This window comes from Pygocentrus nattereri, chromosome 7 (assembly GCF_015220715.1).
Source record: "Pygocentrus nattereri isolate fPygNat1 chromosome 7, fPygNat1.pri, whole genome shotgun sequence".
NCBI lineage: Eukaryota > Metazoa > Chordata > Actinopteri > Characiformes > Serrasalmidae > Pygocentrus > Pygocentrus nattereri.
The window spans coordinates 20,376,976-20,401,121 of record NC_051217.1 but is presented as its reverse complement, the minus strand read 5'-3'; the positions used below and the strand labels follow the sequence as shown (position 1 = coordinate 20,401,121).

Below are 24,146 nucleotides of genomic sequence, written 5' to 3'. Positions count from 1 at the left end.
GCAATTTAAAAAAATATATATTTGATTCACTTCTCTTGCATAAAAAGGATCTGATTATTAAACATCAAAACTTTTGAAAAAAAGAATAATTTATACTATTTTGGGAGTATGGTGCCTTGAGGCAACATCGTGCGACAATGGGAAGAAATAATATAGAGCTGTATTCCCTGAAGTGGCTGATCAAATCCATTCCACTGTTGCACACCGTTGCTTCTAGGCAACAAACATATTTCTTCCAATTCTCATAACAAAAAGAAATTGATAAAAAAAGGTTCAAAAGTGGCCACTGAGAGACAGCATGACCAAAAACATGCTTTTTATTGACATACTCAAACTGTTCCCTTTATTTTTAACCTTGTCAGTGTCTTTAAATATGGATAATTTAAATATGGATAATTTAAATATGGATAATAATAATTGTTGTAAAGTGAGGAAGGCGTGTTTGTTGCCCTGAGGCAACATTGTGCAGCACAGTGTTAAGCGCTGTTTATCTGATGGGGGCAGATTTGGTGTCTACCAGGTCTTCCAGGTGGTTGTTAGGGGCTGCATTTTCTCTGTAGCTTTTAATCATTTTTTGAACTGCAGTTTTCAAAACTCCTTTTCCACTTATTTTTCTTTGACTTTCTCCTTATCCAGGGGGCTTGTCTTATATCTAAACTCTTCAGAAATACCTCTTGAAAAAATGAATAACTTATTGGCTACTTTTACAATCTGAAGTTTCATTTCATTTTACAGTTTTTGATATCCTTGCTTGAGAAAACAGTCACCAGACCTATTGAACCTGCTTAGGTAAAAGTGAAAGGCCCCGTGTGTCTCGGGACTCTCTGTGTTGCTCTTAAAAAGAACCGGAATAATGTCCGTCCTCCAGTTGTGCAGGTCTTTGTTTTATTTTTTCCTGATGTGTTAAATTCAGTGAACAAACAGTAAACGTATATTACAGTGCACAGAACTGTATTCTCTGTAGTGGATACAGCTCTGTGCATTGTGCGTTTGATTCACTTAGAAAATCAGTAAAACATGTCTTTTGCCCGGGGGTGCTCAAACTTTTGCATTACTGCGCATGCAATTCAAGACGACCTCCTTTATTACAAAGACTATGCGGTTAAATGACCACTAGGTGGCGATGAAAGCCTTGCAGTTCTCCTGACTTTATGGAAATCAACCACCAGGGGGAGGCAGAGAGACACTTTCGCGTTCATACAGCCCTTAGACTAAAGTTAAAGGGCCCATGACCTACATTATTCTTGAATTTAATTTTTTTCCCTTGTTTAATTCTCGTTTAATGTACCAAATTCACCATAATTCTGCACCTTTAAGACTTCTATGCAAAGGTATGTAATGTAAAGGCCAACAGGCATTTTCAGATAGACTGGAGGTTAGGGAACCAGGCCTGAGACTGGAAGGTTGATGGTTCGATTCCCGGGGCCGACAGTACATGACTGAGGTGTCCTTGAGCAAGACATCTAACCCCCAAATGCTCCCTGCGCGCTGTGGATAGGGCTGCCCACCACTCCAGGCAAGTGTGTTGACTAGTGTGTATGTGGTGTTTCACTGCACAGACGGGTTAAATGTGGAGGTAAAATTTCCCCGTTGTGGGACTAATAAGGGTCACTTAAATGATGTCAAAAACTAAAAAACAATGAAAAGATACAAGGCTTTGTTCTGACAGTAGCAATATATATGTACACACACACACACACACACACACACACACACACACACACACACACATATATATATATATATATATATATATATATATATATATATATATAATCTTTATGTATGTATTTACATATCACTGTTTGGTTATGTCATTTGTAATTAGTATTGTAATACTACTGTGAACCAACACTGTGACATATTAACTCTATGACCATCATTTATTGGTCACAACAGTTATCAATTATTACCTTTAATTTATATTGGGCCCCTCATACAGACACTGACACAGCTGTACACCAGTGACTCACAGAAAGCTCTATTTTCTTAAAGGGGAGTTTCATGGGTTTTTCACAGTATTTTCTATGTAATTAAAAAGTGGTTCAGATCAGAGTGGTTTGGTGTAAAAAGCTCCGTTCTAGACAAACTTACAGCTTCAGAACTGGAATATGGAACCAAACGTCTGAAACAGGTAGATATCAAACCTGATTCCTGAGACAAAAGTTTTACAGTTTGGTCCAAAACATATCAATGCTGTCAGAACAAAACCTCGTATCTCCATTTTTGTCATTTTTCAGTTTTTGACATAATTTAAAAATGCCTGTTGCCCTTTACATTCTGTGTAAATTTCATGATGAATGGATCAAAAGAAGCGGTCCAAATGTACTTGGAAAGATGTCTGGTTCCATTGACTTACATAAAAAGTAAGGAATGTTTTTCCTTCTCCTGTAAAGTTGCCTTTTTGGAGATATGAGGTTCTCTTCCGACAACAGCGATATATTTTTAAAGAGCATTCCTGGCGGAGAAGTGAAAGCAGTGTTACAAAAATAGTCCCTAAATAAAACTTTTAAAAACTTTTTTTCAGATTTATCACACTATTACCATCATCAACATTCCATATCAGAACTCAGAAGACACGTCTAGGTTCACTGGTGGTTTTGGATAGTACATAAAATGGTTATATTTGTGTTGTAGACATTGCAACCCCTGGTTCCCATCACCACCACTGTAAAGAAATCTGAGTCTGTAAGTTTCTCTACATTTGAAGCGTTTCACATCAAACCACTCTGAATGACTTTGTTTAATATAGAAAATGGATGGAATTCCCCTTTAACAACACACCTCCACAGTTAGCTTCCATGAGCACTATACAGATGTCTATTTATCTCCCTCTTATTCATAAAGCAGCTCATCCATGGAAACTGTTCCACTCAGTTACCATGGATGGACTACAACGAGTCTCCTTACTGTAGAGACGGTACTGATCGCCTGCTGTTTGAACTGTGCTGAACCACATCACTGTATCTCTTCTTCGATTAATACACATTATTGTATTACATCACAACTATCACTATAATGATACTTTCACTATGCACTTTACACTATAACACTGATGCAACTCAGTTAGTTATGTCTATAATATATGCTGTTAGGCTACCTCATACCACCAATCTGTATCATATGCCCTGTAAATATGTAAAAAGATATACTTTTATTTTATTTCTCTTGTACTTTAAGTTATGTCTAGATTTATGTCTATATTCTATTGCAGGTTTTCACTCCAAATAAGCTGGAGCACACCTGATTCAACTTGGTTGATCAGTTGGCATTACTCTTTAAACATTTCATCAGGTGACCTCCTGCCTTGTTGAAGTGAAAACCTGCAGCCACACTGGCCTTCTGCGGATAAGACTGGACACCCCTGCCTTAAGAGCATAGACTTGTTTGAGATATAACAATGGAAACAAACAAGCAAGTTACATTATCTTTTTTACTCATAATAAGTAGTTTTCGGGGGGGGTAGATCACGGATTACTAAGCTGTCGCCACGCCTTAGGATCTCATTCCCACGCTTTACTAAGTTGTGGCCACGCATTATTTTTATTCATACAGGATGTCACCAGCCATTGCAACTCTTTGTGTTGCTTTACAGTTGTGGTGATGGGAACCAGGGGTCATGATGTCTACAACACAAATCTAGCCATTTTACTTACTATCCAGAACCACCAGTGAACTTACACGTGTCTTCTGAGCTTTTATATGGAATGTTTATGAGCGTACCACAACCACTGTGAACAATTCTGACTCTAGAGCAGAGCATTTCACACCAAACCACTCTGAATGACTTTCTTTACATCTTAATGATTTCATCAAAAGATCCTGCCACTGCATGGGCCATTGATTTAAGCTTGATTTAGCACTGCATTACAGAGCTACATTTCAAAAGGACGACCCAAACCTCTAAATAATAAGCGAGGTTTGCTGATTCCTTTTCAAGTTTCTCTGTAGACGTCCTCATGACCTGAACTTCCTCTCATCACTCTTTCTCTGTTGCCCCTCCCACCCAAGTCCTTCTAGCTTGACTTATGCTCTCAGATTTACAACCTAATTTAATGACCCGCACATGAGTTAAAACCATTTGGATACCTAAAATGCTACGCAGCTACTCAAGGGTCTTTCTGCTTTCTTGCTTTAAAGGGGAATTTCTGCATAATTTGTTGAAATGTCAACAAAATCATTCGGAGCGGTTTGATGTGAAATCGTTCATTGTAACTCTTTGTGTTTCTTTACAGTGGTGGTGATGGGAACCAGGGGTCATGATGTCTAAAACACAAACCATTTTACTTACTATCCAGAACCACTTCTGAGCTTTTATATGGAATGTTTATGAGAGTACCACAACCACTGTGAACAATTCTGACTCTAGAGCAGAGCATTTCACACTAAACCACTCTGAATGACTTTCTTTACATCATAATGATTTCATCATGCAGAAATTTCGAAAAATGGGTGGAACTGTCCTTTAACGCAATACTGTAAATAAACTTCCCCCTGTCACATAAAAACGCTGAGATACAGAAGTTATGGCTCTGATGTGTTTTAAATCACAGGGCAGTGAGGATGGAGGATCAGAGTATCTTTCACTGCTGTATTGGTCAGGCTGTCTGCTGGCTGATAACCTCTTTACTGCCCACTGTTAAATTTGCCTGTTGATGTGTAAGCCTGTTCAACCACTATTAAAGGGGAATTCCACAGATTTTTTTGCCAATTCTGCAAAATTAAATCCATTTATGTGAACACAGTCATTCAGAGTGATTTGGTGTGAAATGCTTCATTCTATAGAAACTTATAGTGCCAGAATTGTGGAGGTGATAGGAATCAGTTGTCTGGAAGTTTAAACGCTCCCTCACAAAACATTATTATACAAAACAGTTATGAATACTCCTCAACCTGGGGCAGGTCTTTTCCTCTTACCATCCCTTTTCTACCAGGCAAGGGGAGAGGACCTGCCCCAGACTGAGGAGTTTAAGTATCTCTTGTTCACGAGTGATGGGAAGAGGGACTGTGAGATCGGCCACAGGCTGAGAAAGGCGGCAGCAGTAATGCGGTCACTGTACCAGACTGTAGTGGTGAAGAGGAAGCTGAGCCAGAAGGCAAAGCTCTCTGTTTACTGGTCAGTCTACAGCCTGACCCTCACCTATGGTCATGAGCTGTGGGTAAAGACTGAAAGAATGAGATTGTGGCTACAAGAGGTGGAAATGAGCTTTCTTTGCAGGGTGGTGGGCTACACTCTACTTGATAGGGTGAGAAGCTCAGTGATCTGGGAGAAGCTCAAAGTAGAGCGGCTACTCCTCCACATCAAGAGGAGCCAGTTGAGGTGGTTTGGGCGTCTGATTAGGATGCCCCCTGGCCGCCTCCTGGTGGAGGTTACTAGGCACGGTCAACTGTGACGAGACCATGAGGTTGTCCTAGGATCCGCTGGAAGGATCATATCTCTACGTTGGCCTGGGAGCGGCTCTGGCTCCCCCAGAATGAGCTGGAGGAAGTTGCATGGGACAGGGTCGCCTGGGATTCTCTGCTCTTCAAAATGCTACCACAGCCCTATCTGGACTAAGCGGTTTAAGATGATGATGATGATGATGGTTATGAATACACTGCCTGATGTCTTTATGATAGTTTCGAGAAGGTTTTGCACTTTTTTTCCCTAAAAGTCATTCATGGTGGACGGGGAACATGCGGGGCACTGTAATGCAAAATAGTCCCCTTTATCAACACGGCATATAAAAACAGATAAACACTCAGAAGACACGTGTAGGTTCACTAGTGTTTGGATAGTAAATAAAATTTCTATATTTGTTTTGTAGACACCACCACTGCTAAGAATTTAGAGTGGGTAAGTGGGTAAGTTTGTCTACAGTGAGCCATCTCAGATCAGTCCATAAATCTGTGGATTTCCCCAGTAATAGTGTGGTCTGCACTGATTCACTGGTGCATTATTGCTCGTAATCTTGGCTTGTGGGCATCAGGGTTTTAAATCTTGATGTGACTGAACATACAGTATATATATACTTACAAGATTTTGAAGTGTGTCTGTAGTGTCTTGTCCATACATCCAGAAGAGCATTAGTGGGGTCAGACACTGATGTTGGACAAGAAGGCCTGGCTCACAATCTCTGTTGAAGTTAATCTCAAAGGTGTTGGATGGGGTTGAGGTCTTTTGATGATATTATGGACCGTAGATGATGAAATCCCTAAATTCCTTGCAATTGCACATTGAGAAACGTTTTTCTTAAACTGTTGGAATATTTGCTCACACAGTTGTTCACATCCTTGCTTGTGAGTGACTGAGCCTTTCAGTGATGCTGCCTTTATACCCAATCATGACACTTACCTGTTTCCAATTAACTTGTTCACCTGTGGAATGTTCCAAACAGGTGTTTTTTGAGCATTCCTCAACTTTCCCAGTCTTTTGTTGCCCCTGTCCCAACTTCTTTGGAATGTGTTGCAGACATCAAATTCAAAATGAGTGAATATTTGCAAAAAACAATAAAATGTATCTGTTTGAACATTAATTATCTTGTCTTTGTAGTGTATTCAATTGAATATAGGTTGAAAAGGCTTTGCAAATCATCATATTCTTTTCTTATTTATGTTTTACATAATTGAATACTTTGTTCTGTACAAAGTTGAATGTGCTGACAACAAAATCACACAAAAATCATCAATGGAAATCAAATTTATGAACCAATGGAGGCCTGGATTTGGAGTCACACACAAAATTAAAGTGGAAAAACACACTACAGGCTGATCCAACTTTGATGTAAAGTCCTTAAAACAAGTCAAAATGAGGCTCAGTATTGTGTGTGGCCTCCACGTGCCTGTATGACCTCCCTACAACGCCTGGGAATGCTCCTGATGAGGTGGCGCATGGTCTCCTGAGGGATCTCCTCCCAGACCTGGACTAAAGCATCCGCCAACTCCTGGACAGTCTGTGGTGCAACGTGGCGTTGGTGGATGGAGCGAGACATGATGTCCCAGATATGCTCAATCGGATTCAGGTCTGGGGAACGGGTGGGCCAGTCCATAGCTTCAATGCCTTCATCTTGCAGGAACTGCTGACACACTCCAGCCACATGAGGTCTAGCATTGTCCTGCATTAGGAGGAACCCAGGGCCAACCGCACCAGCATATGGTCTCACAAGGGGTCTGAGGATCTCATCTCGGTACCTAAATGGCAGTTAGGATACCTCTGGTGAGCACATGGAGGGCTGTGCGGCCCTCCAAAGAAATGCCACCCCACACCATTACTGACCCACTGCCAAACCAGTCATGCTGAAGGATGTTGCAGGCAGCAGATCGCTCTCCACGGTGTCTCCAGACTCTGTCACGTCTGTCACATGTGCTCAAGAGAAGAGCACCAGTGGCGAATTTGCCAATCCTGGTGTTCTCTGGCAAATGCCAAGCGTCCTGCACGGTGTTGGGCTGTGAACACAACTCCATCCTCATGGAATTGGTTTCTAACCGTTTGAGCAGACACATGCACATTTGTGGCCTGCTGGAGGTCTTTTTGCAGGGCTCTGGCAGTGCTCCTCCTGTTCCTCCTTGCACAAAGGCGGAGGTAGCAGTCCTGCTGCTGGGTTGTTGCCCTCCTACGGCCTCCTCCACGTCTCCTGGTGTACTGGCCTGCCTCCTGGTAGCGCCTCCAGCCTCTGGACACTACGCTGACAGACACAACAAACCTTCTTGTCACAGCTCGCACTGATGTGCCATCCTGGATGAGCTGCACTACCTGAGCCACATGTGTGGGTTGTAGAGTCCGTCTCATCGTCTCATGCTACCATGAGTGTGAAAGCACCACCAACATTCAAAAGTGACCAAAACATCAGCCAGAAAGCAGAAAGATACTGAAAAGTGGTCTGTGGTCCCCACCTGCAGAACCACTCCTTTATTGAGTGTGTCTTGCTAATTGCCAATAATTTCCACCTGTTGTCTATTCCATTTGCACAACAGCTGTGAAATTGATTGTCAATCAGTGTTGCTTCCTAAGTGGACAGTTTGATTTCCCAGAAGTTTGATTTACTTGGAGTTATATTGTGTTGTTTAAGTGTTCCCTTAAATTTAATTTAATTTAAGATATATGTATATCTATCTATCTATCTATCTATCTATCTATCTATCTATATATATATATATATATATATATGAAGCGGCTTAGAAAATGGATGGATGGATATATATATATATATATATATATATATATATATATATGTACGTGTGTGTGTGTAAGTGTGTATTGCTGCTGCTGTCAGAACAAAACCTCATATTCCATTACTTCCATTAAAAGTAAAGTAAAGTTACCATTTTAGAGATATGAGGTTTTGTTCAGACACCAGTGATAATATATATATATATATATATATATATATATATATATATATATATACACACACACACACAATGCATGTATGTGTACCATAGTGTAAACCATGCAAACCATCCTCTAAACATCCTTCATATTCCAACAACGCATCTTATCATGGCATGGATAATGTTCACGATCATGCAGAAGTATCCAAACTGAGTGGAACAGATAGTCCACTGTTAGTGCCTTGTACAAATGTTCTCCCGGCAGGAAAAGTCCCTCTTTATGCAAAAGCAGCGATATGATATATTTCTGGTCCTCTTGGAGCCTGGTGCTAATTGAATAGTAATAGGCTGCACTGTTTCACCCTTGTCCCTCAGCAGGCGTCTGGACACTGTTAGAGAGCAGCTGAATCGGACTGAAGAATGTGGACGGGGCTGAGCGGCCTGAGGAAAGCTGATGTGAATGCAAAATTCCTGCCTTTATCTCCAGTGTAAGACCAGACAGCACTGAACTCGTCAGAAAGCTCTGAGATTTTAAACATACGCTCAGCAGGAGACGAACAAGCACAGATTGTTTTGGGCTCTGGTGATGTGATAATTTCTCCACAGTGGGAATTACCTTCTGCTGCGCTTTCGGAGGGACATTTTTACAGCACTGGAGCAAAGCCATTACTCTGAAGTTTATGAACCCAAACTTTTGAGCTGATTTAATAGCTTGTAGTTGCCTGGAGTAAACACACTCAAAGCTAAAAGCCTCTCTAATCCATCCTGGCGTAAATCATAGTGTACAGAAGAATGAGGGAAAAGTGTTTTGGGTCGTTGAGCAAAAGCAAAAATCACACTGAAATATATTCGGCGGTGAAACTGCCTTTTATTGGATTGATAAGAAAGCATCATGTGGGACGTTCCTCACTGCTGAAATATGCTACCTGCATCAGATCCTGATAAACTGGGGTCATGAAACAGCTCATCAGATAGAGGACTGGAGAAATGAGCCACAACTGCTAAATCTCAACAGCACATCATCATAGTATGAAGTGCTAACCAGAAAGAGAGAGAGAGAGAGAGAGAGAGAGAGAGAGAGAGAGAGAAAGAGAGAGAGACTGTCAGAGTCATTGTGGTGTTCCATGTATTTCAATGAAGCCACATTTTTCTCACATTATTTGTCATGTCCTGAGCACCACTGCCCAGATGCTGATGTGTGATCGAGCTCACAGGAACACTTTTGGATGAATTTCAGAGGCCCATGTTATGGAAAAACTAATTATCCTTCAAATTAAAGAACTGAGTGTACGACATAAACATTGTTAATGTACTAAAATGTATGATTCCCACTCCTAACACACAAAAAAATATTGTTTTTTCACTGGTCATTACGGTACAGCATGGGATAGCGATTCATTCAAACTCTGAACTATTCCATGAGTGATGAGTATTTCCCATCACATACATTCTTTAAAAATATGGTTCTTCAAGGGTTCCTTTGTAAAGGGAATGGTTCTATTTAGAACCATTTCATGCTGACCTTTTCAGATACACTATATTTCCAAAGTATCCACTCACCCATCCAAATCACTGAATTCAGGTGTTCCAATCACTTCTATGGCCACAGGTGTATAAAACCAAGCCCCTAGGCCTGCAGACTGCTTCTACAAACATTAGTGAAAGAATGGATTGCTCTGAGGAGCTCAGTGAATTCCAGCGTGGTACCGTGGTCGGACACCACCTGTGGAACAAGTCCAGTCTTGAAATTTCCTCACTACTAAATATTCCACAGTCAACTGTCAGTGGGATTATAACAAAGTGGAAGCGATTGGGAACGACAGGAACTCACGTAAAATGACAGAGCAGGGTCAGCGGAAGATTTTGGACAATTTCATGCTCTCAAACTTTATGGGAATAGTTTGGGGACGGCCCGTTCCTGTTCCAACATGACTGCGCACCAGTGCACAAAGCAAGGCCCATAAAGACATGGATGAGTGAGTTTGGTGTGGAAGAACTTGACTGGCCTGCACAGAGTCCTGACCTCCACCCGATAGAACACCTTTGGGATGAATTAGAGTGGAGACTGTGAGCCAGGCCTTCTCGTCCAACATCAGTGTCTGACCTCACAAATGTGCTTCTGGAAGAACGGTCAAAATTTCCCTTAAACACACTCCTAACCCTTGTGGAAAGCCTTCCCAGAACAGCTGAAGCTGTTGTAGCTGCAAAGGGTGTGCCAACATCATATTAAACCCTATGGATTAAGAATGGAATGTCACTCAATTTCATACGCGTGTGAAGGCAGACGAGCGAATACTTTTGCTAATATAGTGTAGTTCTTTGCATGGTGAAAAGGTTTTTCAGACTGATAGAGAATGTGTTGTATATTGTTGTATACAGTACATAAAAGGGTTCTGCGATTGGCATGTTTGGTACCCTGACAAGAAAGAAAACCAAACCCAGCACAGGTACTCAAGTAGGACATGATTCTTTGGGCTGTAGAAACGACAACAAAACACAAAATGAGTTGTAATGGATTCGTAACTACACCACACTGTACTGTACTGCCTAGTGGAAAAACATCATAATCTCCAAAAACACTTCTTTCTGAATATTTCATATTTGTGATGTCATACATGAACACATTTGTATGTGACTGTCCACTCAGCCTACAGTAGATTAGCCCTGCCAGTTCATATTGAAGTGATGCAGTGTGTTGTTTCTGCATACAGTATCCAGCAGTTATAAAAGTGGAAGATGCAGGAAAACTATTAAATGTTGTGCTGCTCCTTGCTGTCAAGAAGCAAACAGGCCATTATATGCTTCTAGGTCCTTGGAAACTTCTAGAACGTAATTACCATAACAGCTTGCTCTGGACATTTTAGCACAGAATGCTTTTTGGAGCAAGAGCAAGACAGCCAATCAAAACAGAGGTCATTTACATATACTGCAGTGTGACAAAGTATTCTATTTTTTAAAGTCTTTGATTTAAATTTAATATAAGATAACCCATGTAAACATACAATGACCAATTACCTGCCAAAATTCCGACTCATCCAGGAAGCCACAAAAGAATCCAAATGTAAAAAAAGAGACAAACAAAAACGGTAAAAACTGAAATCAATTGAATATCAGTGTTTTTGGACTGGCCTAGTCAATGTTCTGACTTGAACCCCCTGTTGAGATGCTGTGGCAGGACCTTAAACTGTTTGTCCATGAAAGCCCTCCAATGTTGAAGCAATACTGCAAAGAAGAGTGGGCCAAAATTTCTCTGCAGTGATATGAAAGTCTGATCTCCAGTTATAGGAAATGTTTGGCTGTTGCTAAAAGAGGTACAGCCAGTTAAGTTCAGCAGACAGTTACTTTTTCACAGGGGTGATATAAGTGCTGCACCTTTTTTTGTCATTTAATTCATAAAGCAATCATTTAAAAGAACATGACAAAACACAAGCAGTTTTATTATGTGATTAAACCTAAGAATAGAGAAAAAAAGAATACTTTTTCACAGAAACCTGTTCATTTCTAAGTGAATAAACGGAGGTTGGAGAACGTCATGTAAAACAATATGTTTTACATGACATAAAACCATACAAACATTATAAGTGGATTTGAAGACGAGCCCTTTCATAAGGACAGTTAAGGGAAAGCGTTTGTTTTTTGGGCCTGTTGTGAAGCAAACGTACTGTAAACAGACAGAACATATGCAGGACAAGACATAGCTGCACTGAACAGAGAAAGAAACTCACAATGACATCCGATCACAAATGTAACTCGTCCTTTTATCTCATATCTTAATGCGTTCTAATATAAACGAATGCATACCTCTTTGAGGCAGAGCAGATGTAACATTTTCCAGAGATACATGTGCTCATGTGCTAAATGAGGAGAGAAAGCGTGTGAAAAGTACAGAAAGTAATCCTTTGGACGGGCAGAGAATTTCATAAGCATTTCCTTTTAGCAGTACAGAGGCCTACTATTACTGAGTTTTTTGCTGACATGTTTAACACTCCCTATGCCTCACTCCTCTGGAGAAGTGTGGCTAGCAGGAGGAACGTCATCACAGGCAAAATTTATGAAATTCCTGCAGAGACTCAAGGCTCACCAGAATGCAGCAAGTGTGGATGAACAGTCTGGCACTGCAGGTTTCCGAATATCATTTAACAAATGGAACCCTGACTGTTAAAGGGCCCATTTTCTACTACTGTTCTAGCATTTATTTCCTCACATATGCTTGTGTGGTTTTATGTACACAGCCATGTTCCAACCTCTCTTTGTCTATTAGAATTGAAGTGTTACTGTGCCTTTAAGACTGATATATGTAAATGAGCTCTGTTCTCATTGGTTGTTGCATTCAAAAAGCACTTAAAGCTGAAACATTCCTTATGACATGAATGTGCAGGGCTAAACTGCTGTACACTGAAATTTGGGTGTTTCATTCAGTCCCATTGCCACAGGCGTATAAAATCAAGCACCCAGCCATGCAGTTTGCCTTTACCAACATTTGTGAAAGAATGGGTTGTTCTAAAGAGCTGAGTGAATTCCAGCGTGGTGATGTAATAGGACGCCACCCTTGCAACAGCTCAGTTAACAAAATTTCTTACCTCCTGGATATTCCATGATCAACTGGAAGCGTTTAGGAGCCACAGCAACTCAGCCACCTCTTCTGGCATCAACCTCAGCACAAAAACTGTGCTGGAAACTTCATAACAGGGTCTCCACGGCCGAGCAGCTGCGTGCAAGTCTTACATCACCAATCACAATGCCAAGCGCTGGATGGAGTGGAATAAAGCACGTCACAACTGGACTCTAGGGAAGTGGAAACATTCTGTGGAGTGACTAATCACGCTTCTCTATGTGTCAGTCTGATGGATGAGACTCGGTTTGGCGAATGCCAGGAGAACGGTACCTGCCTGACTGCAGTGTGCCCCACGACTGAGCCCCAGTGCACAAAGCAGTCTCCATAAAGGCCTGGCTGGGCGAGTTTGGTGTGGAAGAACTTGACTGGCCCTCACAGAGCCCTTACCACAACCCCATCCAACACCTTTAGGATTAGAAACTATTACAGAGATCACAAGCCGGGCGCTCTCATCTAACACCAGTGTCTGACCTCACAAACACTCTCCAAAATCAGAAGAGTGTAAGTTGGTAAGAGCTGCAAAGGGGAACCTATTCCATATTGATGCCTATGGATGTAGAATGGGATGCCATAAATGCCACTGTAGGTGTAATAGGTGTCCCAATACTTCTATTCATGTAGTGCGTTAGTGGTCACCAACTCTCATCCTGCAGTTTAGATCCAAGCTACATCCATCTTTCTTTACAATACATGCTGCCTGCCCTAACACTACTTCATTTGATCTAGCCAATCAAGAACTTCTGAAGAGGTTTATTAGCTGGAGCAGGTATGGCAGATTGTAGCTGGAACTAGACTATGCAAAAAGGTAGATGTCCAGGACCAGGATTGGTCACTGTTGGTTTATATATTGGTTTTTTTGACATCACAAAAACTAAGAATTTAAAACAGGTTGTTTTTGCAGCTTAGTTTCCCCATGTGGACTGTATGGACTGGGGAGAAAACTGTACATTTTGCTTTGTACTCTGATTTAATAAAAGTGAAGAATCATTGTTTTTTCATAATATGGGCCCTTTAACGTGTCTAAGTCTTTAACGTGTTTTTTTTTTAAGTGTACATATCCAGAAGTATTAAAACAGGATGTACAAACCACATGGGAAATGTTTCATTATTATTATTATTAATCAAATAAAAAGGTCAAATTCCTCTACTAGTTAATCATGTCATATGGTTCACTGAAGTCCTTTTGGGGGGGGTGGGGGGGGGGGAGTGAGTCATTCAGAACGGTTTGGTGTGAAATGCTCAGTTCTCAAGAAAGAAAGATAGAAAGGGGAAAAACAAGTCAGGACTGTTCACAGTGGTGGTGACAGGTACCTGATGCCCACCTCTAAGAGAGTGGTTATACACTGACTGATGCCCAAGATGCACATAAAGGAAAAAAACCCCAAAGAAAACTTTAGATTTACCACTATAATGACATAGGAACACTAAGCTGTACAGAAGGCATGTGCAGGTTCAGGCATTGTTTTGGACAGTAAATAAAACTGCCATGTGTGTGTTAGACACCATCTCACTGAACGAATTCTGCTAAAACCCGGGGAAAAAAAAGAAGTTGAAATTCCGCTTTAAACACACAAGTAGGCACAACAGTATATACGGTCTTCACTTGTCTTTTATTGACTGGGCATATTTATATATATATAAAAACTGAAATGGATGTAATTGCAACCGGTGGGATGTGCTAGGCGTTTGGAGAGAGGGTCTGCAGGCTGGTCTTGACGGTGGCCAGATGTTGCTTCCAGGAGCTGAGGGTGTCATACAGCTGCTGCCACTGTTGCTTACCAAATGTGCGATGGGTGCTGTGGCTACAGAGCAAAACAGAAGTACAGGTTAGTGTTAAAAGTTTTTAAGACAGGTTTTAACATATTTGAAGCAAGAAAACGTGTGAAAACTTTATTTATTTTATTTAAGTCATCATTTTAAATTGGCCATAACATACAACAAAACAATAGGGAGATTTATATAAACAAAAAAAAAAAAAAACACAACACCCACATACACCAATCAGGCATAACATGACCACCTCCTTGTTTCTACGCTCTTTGTCCATTTTATCAGCACCACTTACTATATAGGTGCACTTTGTAGTTCTGCACTGCTGTGTCTGATCCACTCAGACCAGTGCAACACACACTAACACACCACCACACCATGTCAGTTTTACTACTGTGCTGAGAATAACCCACCACCCAAATAGTACCTGCTCTGTGAGGGTCCATGGGGGTCCTGACCACTGAAGAACAGGGTAAAAGGGGTAACAAAGTATCAGAGAAACAGATGGACTACAGTCTGTAACTGTAGAACTACAAAGTGCTCCTATATAGAAAGTGGAGCTGATCAAATGGACAATGAGCGTAGAAACAAGCATAATCTTATGCCTGATCGGTGTTTGCTGATCTAATCTCCTGCCCTGTTGTGAGAAATAGCCCGAAGCCTGAATAAATCATACTCAAAAACAATAAATGAAAATCGTAAAAAATTAACTTTGCAATGTTGATAAAGGTAATCCCACAGCTCACCTCACAACAACTTTTCGCTGTGTCTGGTCGATTTTGCAATACACCATCTTTGTCCGCACGGCTAACAAAGAAAAATGAGAAATAACCATGAATGAAAATTGTAGACAAGTCTTGCACAATCTTGGACAGTCCTAGTAATACCGTCCTGCTCCTGAGAGTTTGTTTAAAGATACAAGATATACTTGTGGTTTGTGAGCTTCTCTCATCTCAGCAGGGAGCACAATCACAGAGACAGTCAGCGAGTTTACCGTCAATGACGAAGGCTTCAACATCATCAGCGCCGATCTGCAGCTCCTGCTGCATTGTGTCGAAACAGATCTCCTTCATCTCCACGGCCATGCCCATGAAGGTCAACAGCCTCATCTTCGCCATGTTCTGCTCATGGGACAACCCTAAACACAAGCAAAAACACAAAACAACGTCAGACAAATCACTGGTAACTGCTAAAACAAAGTCAAGGGAGGAATATGATCAAAAGTATGTGGACATTTCTCATTGAGTTCAGGTGTCTCAGCCACACCTGTTATGAACAGGTGTATAAAATCAAACACATAGCAATGAAAGCTTTATTAGCAGTAGAATGGGTCACACAGAAGAGCTCAGACTTTAAACATGGCATTGTCTTAAGATGTCACCTTTGCCACAAGTCAATCCATGAAAGGTCTGCTCTGCTAGATCTGCCTATGTCAACTGTAAGTGCCAGTATTATGAAATGGAAGCATCTTGGAGAAACAAAAGGTCAGACTATGCAAACTCACAGAGCAGGGGCACCGAGTACTGAAGTGTGTAAAAAGCCAATTCTCCGTTTCATCTCTCACTAGAGTTCCAAACTGCTTCTGGACGCAATATCAGTACAAGAACTGAGAGTCATGTGCTTCATTAAATAGGTTTCCTTGGCAGAGCAGCTGCACACAAATCTAAGATCACTATGCGCAACAGCACGTGTCTGGAGAGGCGTAAAGCACGCTGTTACTGGACGCACTGGAAATGTGTTTTCTGGAGTGATGAATCATGCGCCACTATCTGGGATTCAGTATTTGATCGAATCTGGCCTTGGCGGATGCCAGAACGCTACCTTCTGGAATGCATAGTGCCAAAAGTGGAGTTTGGTGGAGGAGGGATAATGATCCAAGGCTATTTTTCAGCGTTTGGGCCCAATGTTAATGCTACAGCACACACACACACACACACACACACACACACACACACACACACACACACCACACACACACACACCACACACACACACCACACACACACACACCACACACACACACCACACACACCACACACACCACACACACACACACACACAATTTTATACGTCCAACCTTGTGTCCACACTTCGGGGAAGAACCTTTTATAACAAAGAGCACAATTTCCCAGATGAGGCTGTGTTTGCATGCGAAGATTTTTGCCAATCCAATCAGCCATGAATCGGGAGACCATGCAAACTCAGAGCGAACTCAGGGCAATCAGATGGAAAACCTCTGTTTACATGCTCACAAGTAATCCGATCCAACATTATGTGCATATGTAGAGAACCACTTGGCGTAGAGGTTACCATGACAAGCAACGCACGAGTCCAGTCATAGTGAGATGAGCAGCGCTTGTGTTATTAATAGCTGTAAAATGATGTCAGACTCAGGAAAATGTCCTTCACATGTCCTTATTAAAGAAGGCTGAGAGGAAGACGTCGTGCTCAGACACATAAGCTGAATGTCCGTCCCACTGCCTTCTTTTAAAGATCAGAGCATAAACTGCGTCTCCCCTGCAGACCAGTTTCTGCTCCGCCGTGTTGAACGGCACCAACTTTCACTATGACGCGAACGCACACAAAGTAAACTTTTTGATTGGGAAGACAATCAAATACAGGCGTTTGTGTAATTATTATTCTTCTACTTAAAGGATTGTTTACAGGATTACCTACCTTGATCAATCGAATAGACACTGTATTGTGAATGGCCTCAATAAGATTAGTCTATTCTGACTGAGGCACATACATGGACGTATTCTACTCCGATTGGGCTATTATTGGGATTATTATCCGATCATCAGGCTGCACAAACATGGCTATTGTTCCTGTAGTTTTGGAAAGGGATGCTCAAGAAAGTGCGATGGTCAAGTGTCCACAACTTTTTGGTTATATATGCAAATTACAGCAAATCACTTTCAACATGAGGTAACAAATAAAAATGATACTTTAATGATGCACCAAAACTTTAATGGCTGACACCAAGCAAGTAGTAAGTTCAGAGATCATTACATCAAGACTTGCTAGAGACCCCTTTACTGCTCCAGTCTAATGAATGACAGCTCTGCTGACGTTCCAAGTAAATACTTAATGTCTGGCCAACCTGACAGTGTATTTACATTAATTAAATAACCACTGACACAACCAAGGAACCTGTGACCCTTTTCATTATGTGCCAATTGGAGGAGTCATTAGAGAAGAGACTCTTTGTTTTTACCCAAGTCTGAACTGCCTCATTCTGTCAGAGGCAGGGAGGATCCCGGCTCTAATTAACAGGCTGCTTTGGGCAGAAGCCAAACAAAGCCAATGCTGAGTCTCACATTCCAGCAATACAGAACTGCCGCAGCTCCACTGGTCAGTGAAGCACTGTGCTTGTGTTTAATGGTCCGATGAACTTATTTCTTTGAAGGTGCTTAATGTTGAACACAGTTTAAATATTCATCAGTCATTCAAATTAATGCTTACATTGCAAAAAATGATGTTCCGGTAATAAAATCACCTTAAATCCAGTCAGGATGTCCAATTTTCTCATTCTGTGACTGTTGTAATATAATAAGACTAAAAATCATATTTCTTAAAAGCAAGCAAAATTATCTGCCAATCCACTGAGAACTTACTTCATAAAATGACTTAAAACAAGTAAAATGTCTAGAAAAAAGTTAAATCTCAAGATATATTTACTATATAGTGTCACTGCTGTTCTGAAAATAGTCCACCAACCAAGCATATCCAACCAACAGCGTCCTGTGACCACTGATGAAGGACTAGAGGATGACCAACACAAACTGTGCAGCAGCAGATGAGCCATCATCTCTGACTTTACATCTACAAGGTGGACTGACAAGGTAGGAGTGTCTAATAGAATGGGCAGTGAGTGGACACAGTGTTTAAAAACTCCAGCAGCACTGCTGTGTCTGATCCACTCAGACCAGCGCAACACACACTAACACACCACCAGCACGTCAGTGTTACTGCAGAACCGAGAATGATCCGGCATCCAAATAGTACCTGCTCTGTGACGGTCCATGGGGGTCCTGACCACTGAAGAACAGGGTACACACACACACACACACACACACTTACCGAGAGAATCAATGAAGTCTTTGTTGCTCTGGTAGAACTTCACATATGCTGCAAGCTTTGCACTCACAAAGATGGTCAGGAGCTGAAGAGAGACATTCGAGTGAGAGGTTGTAGAATTTACAGGATGTTGGCCTGTGAATGTTGTCCATAAAACTTCATTTGCATCTCTACTTACATCATGGATTAGCTCTCCCTCAAGGAAGCGCACAGGTTTCAGAGCCAGGAGATGGTCAAACAAAAACGTGTTCGGATCTTTTAAGGCACGGACAATGCATCTGTGGATAGAGCGGTCAGTGTGAATGCACTGAGACAGCCTGATCAACTTCACTGCTTTTGGAATGTTAATCAATTATAACATTCAAGAAAGCAAGCAGGTTGAGGATGAGATCTAAATAAAAAATGCATCTTAGATCTGCTGGGAAGACAGGAGGAAAGCATGACTAAAGAAATTATGGGGGCAGTCGTGGGCTGGAAGTTAGGGGGCCGGTTTGATTCCCTGAGCTGACAGTATATGACTGAACTGTCCTTGAGCAAGACACCTAACCCCCAACTGCTCCCCGGGTGCTGCGGATAGGGCTGCCCACCGCTCCGGGCAAGTGTGTTCACTGCCCCTTAGTTTGTGTGGGGCGTTTCAGTGCATGGATGGGTTAAAATGCGGAGGTTAAATTTCCCCATTGTGGGACTAATAAGGGTCACTTGATCTTAACAATAGCTAAGACATAGTTAAAACATACAAAAAGTCATTAAGTTAAGTAAAATCAAATAAAGCAGTTGCAGGTTGTGCAGAGGTGAAGCTGTGGACAGATTGTTCTCTCAAAATCTGATCACATTCTGGCATTGATGTTTGTCACATGAGGAACAGGTTCTCTTCTGCTTTTTGCTTATATATATATATATATATATATATATATATATATATATATATATATATATATATATATATATATATATATATCTCACTAATACACAAGCATCATGGTCAGTGAATGTGTACGTTTGACCACAAACTCCAGCCGCATTTACTGATGCCTTTCTCAGAGATGTAAATGTGAATGTCACTTTAGTTACTGTTTCTATTAAAACACTGGAGAGTGGTACAGAGAGCAGGAGAGAATGAGAGAGAGTGAAAAACATACCTGTGGGCATCTACCCGCGCTTGGGAAGCATTATCTTCTGTGTAACTGCCTAACAGCTCTACCATCACTTTAGCTGCAGCCTCACTGTAGGGCACCAAAAGCACATGCTGAGGATCCAGCATCAAACTCAAAGGCAAATCCATCTTTAAAAGCCAAAGTCTTCATGTGAATACCTCTTCTTGCAGTCGACCAGCGCCTCATACACCAGCCTCAGCAGAGTGTGTTTCTTCTCTGTGGTCAGGTTCCAGTCAACGATCCACTTACGTACCTAAAAAGAACACAAAGGTAAAAAAATATATACACATTTATCTATTAGTAATTGTGTGTGAAGTACTTTCTTTTATAGAATAAGCATGTGAAAAGCTTAATTTGGACATTGATGGACAAATTGAGGATTATACCTGGTCCAGATCAGTGGGGATGAAGGAGATGGCGTTGCAGGCAGCTGCCACCTTGATCAGACTGCAGTATACAGTGTACCTCACTGGTGTATTCTCATCCATACCGTGGAACAGGTTGCTCAGGCTGAGGAGTTAATAGATCATTAGAAAAATACATGTGTTTATATGATCACAAATGCAACAACTATAGATAGACAGGCAGTGAAGAGTCCAAATCTGCTTATAAAACTAATAACGTTATTTTATTATTTACTGGCTATTGTCCTCTATTTTTTATTAATGGCTTGGTTTAAATTATTATTACTCTTATTATCATCACATTAATAAGATGCCAACCCAATTTCCTTTTTCTAAGGGTCAAAGATGTAACAGCTACCTGACGTTTCCAAAAGTAGAGCGTATTCTGAAATTGAACTGACTTGAACTGACTAATCCTGTTTTTTTGTGTTTGTTTTGGGATTCCAGATACATTTGATCATTTCCTGGTGGCCAATTCCCTTTAGAGAGCAAAATTACCAGGTTTTATTCCTAATGGTTCTAATCGTCTTTGGGATGGCTTTCATGAATTTCAACAGTAGCCCGTTTGTTTTTTCCTGCGAATAAAGCTGACATTCATGTCTTATTGTCGTGAAAAGTTTATTTTGAAAGTTACTACATTTAATTACTTTATTTTGAGTATGGCAACGTTAATATACATTCAGTGTAGCTCTGGTTGCCCAGCAGTACGTGGTTCGCTGTTTTTCCTCATTAAAGTCATCTTCTCAAAATGCCACTAACATCATATCTTCGGACACTTCAATGCAACTGGGGGAAGAACTCTAACTGCAAACTGTCACGTCAGCTGACAGTGAGTTTCAAACCACTGCAGCTGCGGCATCGACACAAAGTACAATTTTTTACATGAATGAATAAATAAATTAGCGAATGACTCCGCCAAGTCATAAACGAACGGGTGGATTCCACACATACAGCTGCATCCTAAGAGAGGGCCGCTCTCCTTCCCGGAACTTCACCAGCTTCTCACACAGGCTCTCTATCAGCGCCTCCTGCTTCTCCGTTTCCAGAATCAGCAGCAGAGACACGATGCTGTTCATCACACTCTCCACATCTGCAGACACACACACAAGAGCAAGATACTGAATACAAAACCCCAACACTGTACACAGCTACACAGGGTCAACACCGAAGGCTTATTCATGGCCTTCCAGACACTCACCCTTGTCATCGTCTTTTAGGCAGACATCGCATGCCTCGATAATCTGAGCCAGGTCGACATGGAGGCCTCCGTCAGAGTTCTCCTCCGAGATCTCAGCTCCTTTGGATTTGATGTAGGCCCGGAGCTCTGAAGCCTACACACGTAAGCATAGGAACACAAACAAATAAATGTATTAAGAATAAATGGTCACTCTCGCTTAATATGTGCATAAAACAGACCGTCAGTTTTAACGTAAAAGCACATTTATATATTTTTGTCAAAGTAAAAAAGAGTTCACACAGGCTCATAAAGCAACTTCACCAGTTTACTTTAGCAGGCACTGACCACTGAAACGCTCATTCTGGGCATTCTGGAAGTAACATTACATTGTGGGTTTCAGATTTTGTGGTTCTCAATCCAGCTCCTACTGTTCCTCACATCACTGGCAAAAATGGGTGCTGTGTGTGTGTGTAATATAACACATAAATAATATTACCATTCAAAGCAGTACATTTCCATGCAATCAGCATCACAAATATGCCCCCCCAGTCTTTTCTAACAGTCTCATATTTGCTGATTCTCATGACCGTCAACAATGAAAACCAGGCATCTGGACGCATCCTATTTCATACACGAGGAGATGCTCATCAACATTTTGCTTTAAATACTACATTTATTTTGTCTGAGCTAATTTAACACAATTTCCCAAAAGCATCTTAGAGTTAAGATCATTTTAAACAGTAGATACAGTGTTCAGTGCGATGCTCGCTCTCCCATTTCCATTCAAATATCCTCTCTGTGCCCAGACCCAGCCCTGTGTTGCATATAATTAAAGCACAGCAGAACCAAAACCATTTAATCCCTTTAAATATTTAAAAATCTAACCAAATCTGGACTTTAGCATCAGAAGTCATAATGAATCGGCTCACACATACAACATTACACCCCTACTAGCAAATGATGCAGGGAACTGTGAAGTGCAGGTATACAACAGAACTGGGGCTGAACCTCCCTGGCCACTTCGGGAACATTTACATTTATATTTACGGCATTTAGCAGACACTTTTATCCAGAGCGACTGACAATTTGATCATTTTAGACAGGTGATGCATGGTGAAATATAAAAAAAGTAGACAGAACTTTTCTGAAACCGGTTCTGTATAAGATCAAAAGGTTTCAGCTACTGTAACAAGCTTGGCGTCATAACAGCAGAATCCATTCTGGAGCTACATCAGAATCAAGCTTTACTGGCCAGGTAGGCTTCGCTAATGTGCACAGTATGGGTCTGAAGTTAAAGTGCTGAGTGCAGCAGCCGTTAACGGGCGTAAAGTGGCAGAGAAAGGGGTCACTGGGGTAACAGTCAGATAAGTGGGGTAATACGGCAGGTAAGTAAGACGCTAAAACAAACAAACCCTGGCCTGAGAGGCAGGTCCAGAGGATGGAGCTGAACTTGATAGTCCATACCAGAATATGTAGGAGTGCCGTCTGAAGCTGGAACCCTGTTGTTGTGTAATAGAACCACCAATTTAGCCACGCACAGGACCATTTAAGCATGGTAACCTAACCTAGCGCTCATGGCTCTAGATAAAGCCTGCCTTTTACTACAGAAACTTTATGGAGTTTGAAAACATGGAGAGCACAGCTGGCATCAACACATGGGTTTCAGGTAAGGGTGAAGCTCTACCCGGTGAGTCAGTGACTCGGAGGCAGGAGGCAGCGAGTGTTTTTAATCAGAAATCGCCGCCGGTTCCTCCACGCGAGCTCGCGGCTAACGCGGCCGGGCTGAGGTGTTTCGCTCCCGGCTGAAGCTTGAAGTACCGACCTGCTCAAATGACTGAATCTGACCGCACACTAGCGGTAAAGAGCATGTCAGCCGGTGTTCACAGTACCTGGTCCTCCTCGGTGATGTCGATAAAGGCCGGGACGCTCATATTTCTCCCGTTTTCCACAGCGCAGATAAAGCCCACACTCACGGCGAGGCTACAGAGGCCGGAAAAGGACGTGCGTGTTTCCGGCTCCCTGTCTTAAAGTAACACTGCAGCTTTTAATAAAAACATAAAATAAAGTCTGATTTTGAAGGTAGTGTAGTTTTTCCCCACCTTGCGATTATCTACTGATACAATTGAAACAACTGAATTTCTTTTTGAACTATTAACGCGGAAAAAAGAAAAGAAAACCAAAACAAACAAACAAACAAAAAAAATATAAACGAAAAAGAATACAGCAGTGGATTTACAAAAATGGATTTACAAAAATACGAAAATCTTGTTTTTTTCATAAATTCATTAATGTAGATTTGTATTTACAGATACATGAAAATATATCGTATGCAGCTAAACGTGGCGATTAACACGATCGAGTTTATTATAAAGCGCTCATCAGGGTTCAATAAAGGGCCATCAGAAATAATTAAATGTAGGTTTTTAATGGGAATTTTTTAAACCATTGTTTCTTTGCGAGTTTAGACGGAGATCCACCCTAAAATGATAGAAGGCAATGTAGATGACTACATTTCCCATAATCCTGTGCGTCAGCGCAGATGCTGAACAGAAAACGCCGGCGCTGACACAGTGGAGGAGCTAGGACGATTCTAAGTGGCTGTGACTGAGAGGGGTCCTCAAAACTATTACAGCATA

At 41.4% G+C, this 24,146-nt stretch overlaps 1 protein-coding gene across 1 annotated transcript; it reads right to left on the bottom strand.

Annotated features, from left to right (window-relative positions):
- Positions 1-14,516: 14,516 nt before the first annotated feature.
- On the bottom strand, positions 14,517-23,526 carry eif3m (eukaryotic translation initiation factor 3, subunit M). Its single transcript, XM_017708004.2, has 11 exons — positions 23,400-23,526; positions 21,532-21,664; positions 21,285-21,423; positions 20,316-20,439; positions 20,088-20,182; positions 19,915-19,998; positions 18,954-19,053; positions 18,779-18,860; positions 15,690-15,833; positions 15,442-15,502; positions 14,517-14,727 (listed from the first exon to the last, which is right to left on the bottom strand). The coding sequence occupies exons 1-11, from the start codon at positions 23,439-23,441 to the stop codon at positions 14,604-14,606; spliced, it is 1,128 nt and encodes a 375-aa protein (XP_017563493.1). The 5' UTR covers positions 23,442-23,526; the 3' UTR covers positions 14,517-14,603.
- Positions 23,527-24,146: the final 620 nt, after the last annotated feature.

Bases quoted from the DNA above. Each gene is read 5' to 3' on its own strand.
- eif3m (XM_017708004.2), bottom strand. From the start codon at position 23,441: ATGAGCGTCCCGGCCTTTATCGACATCACCGAGGAGGACCAG. The intron at 19,999-20,087 runs GTATTCACATGA...GGTGCCCTACAG, and splicing joins CTGGTCGACTGCAAGAAGAG to TGAGGCTGCAGCTAAAGTGA. The intron at 14,728-15,441 runs GTGAGCTGTGGG...TTTGCTCTGTAG, and splicing joins CAGCGAAAAGTTGTTGTGAG to CCACAGCACCCATCGCACAT.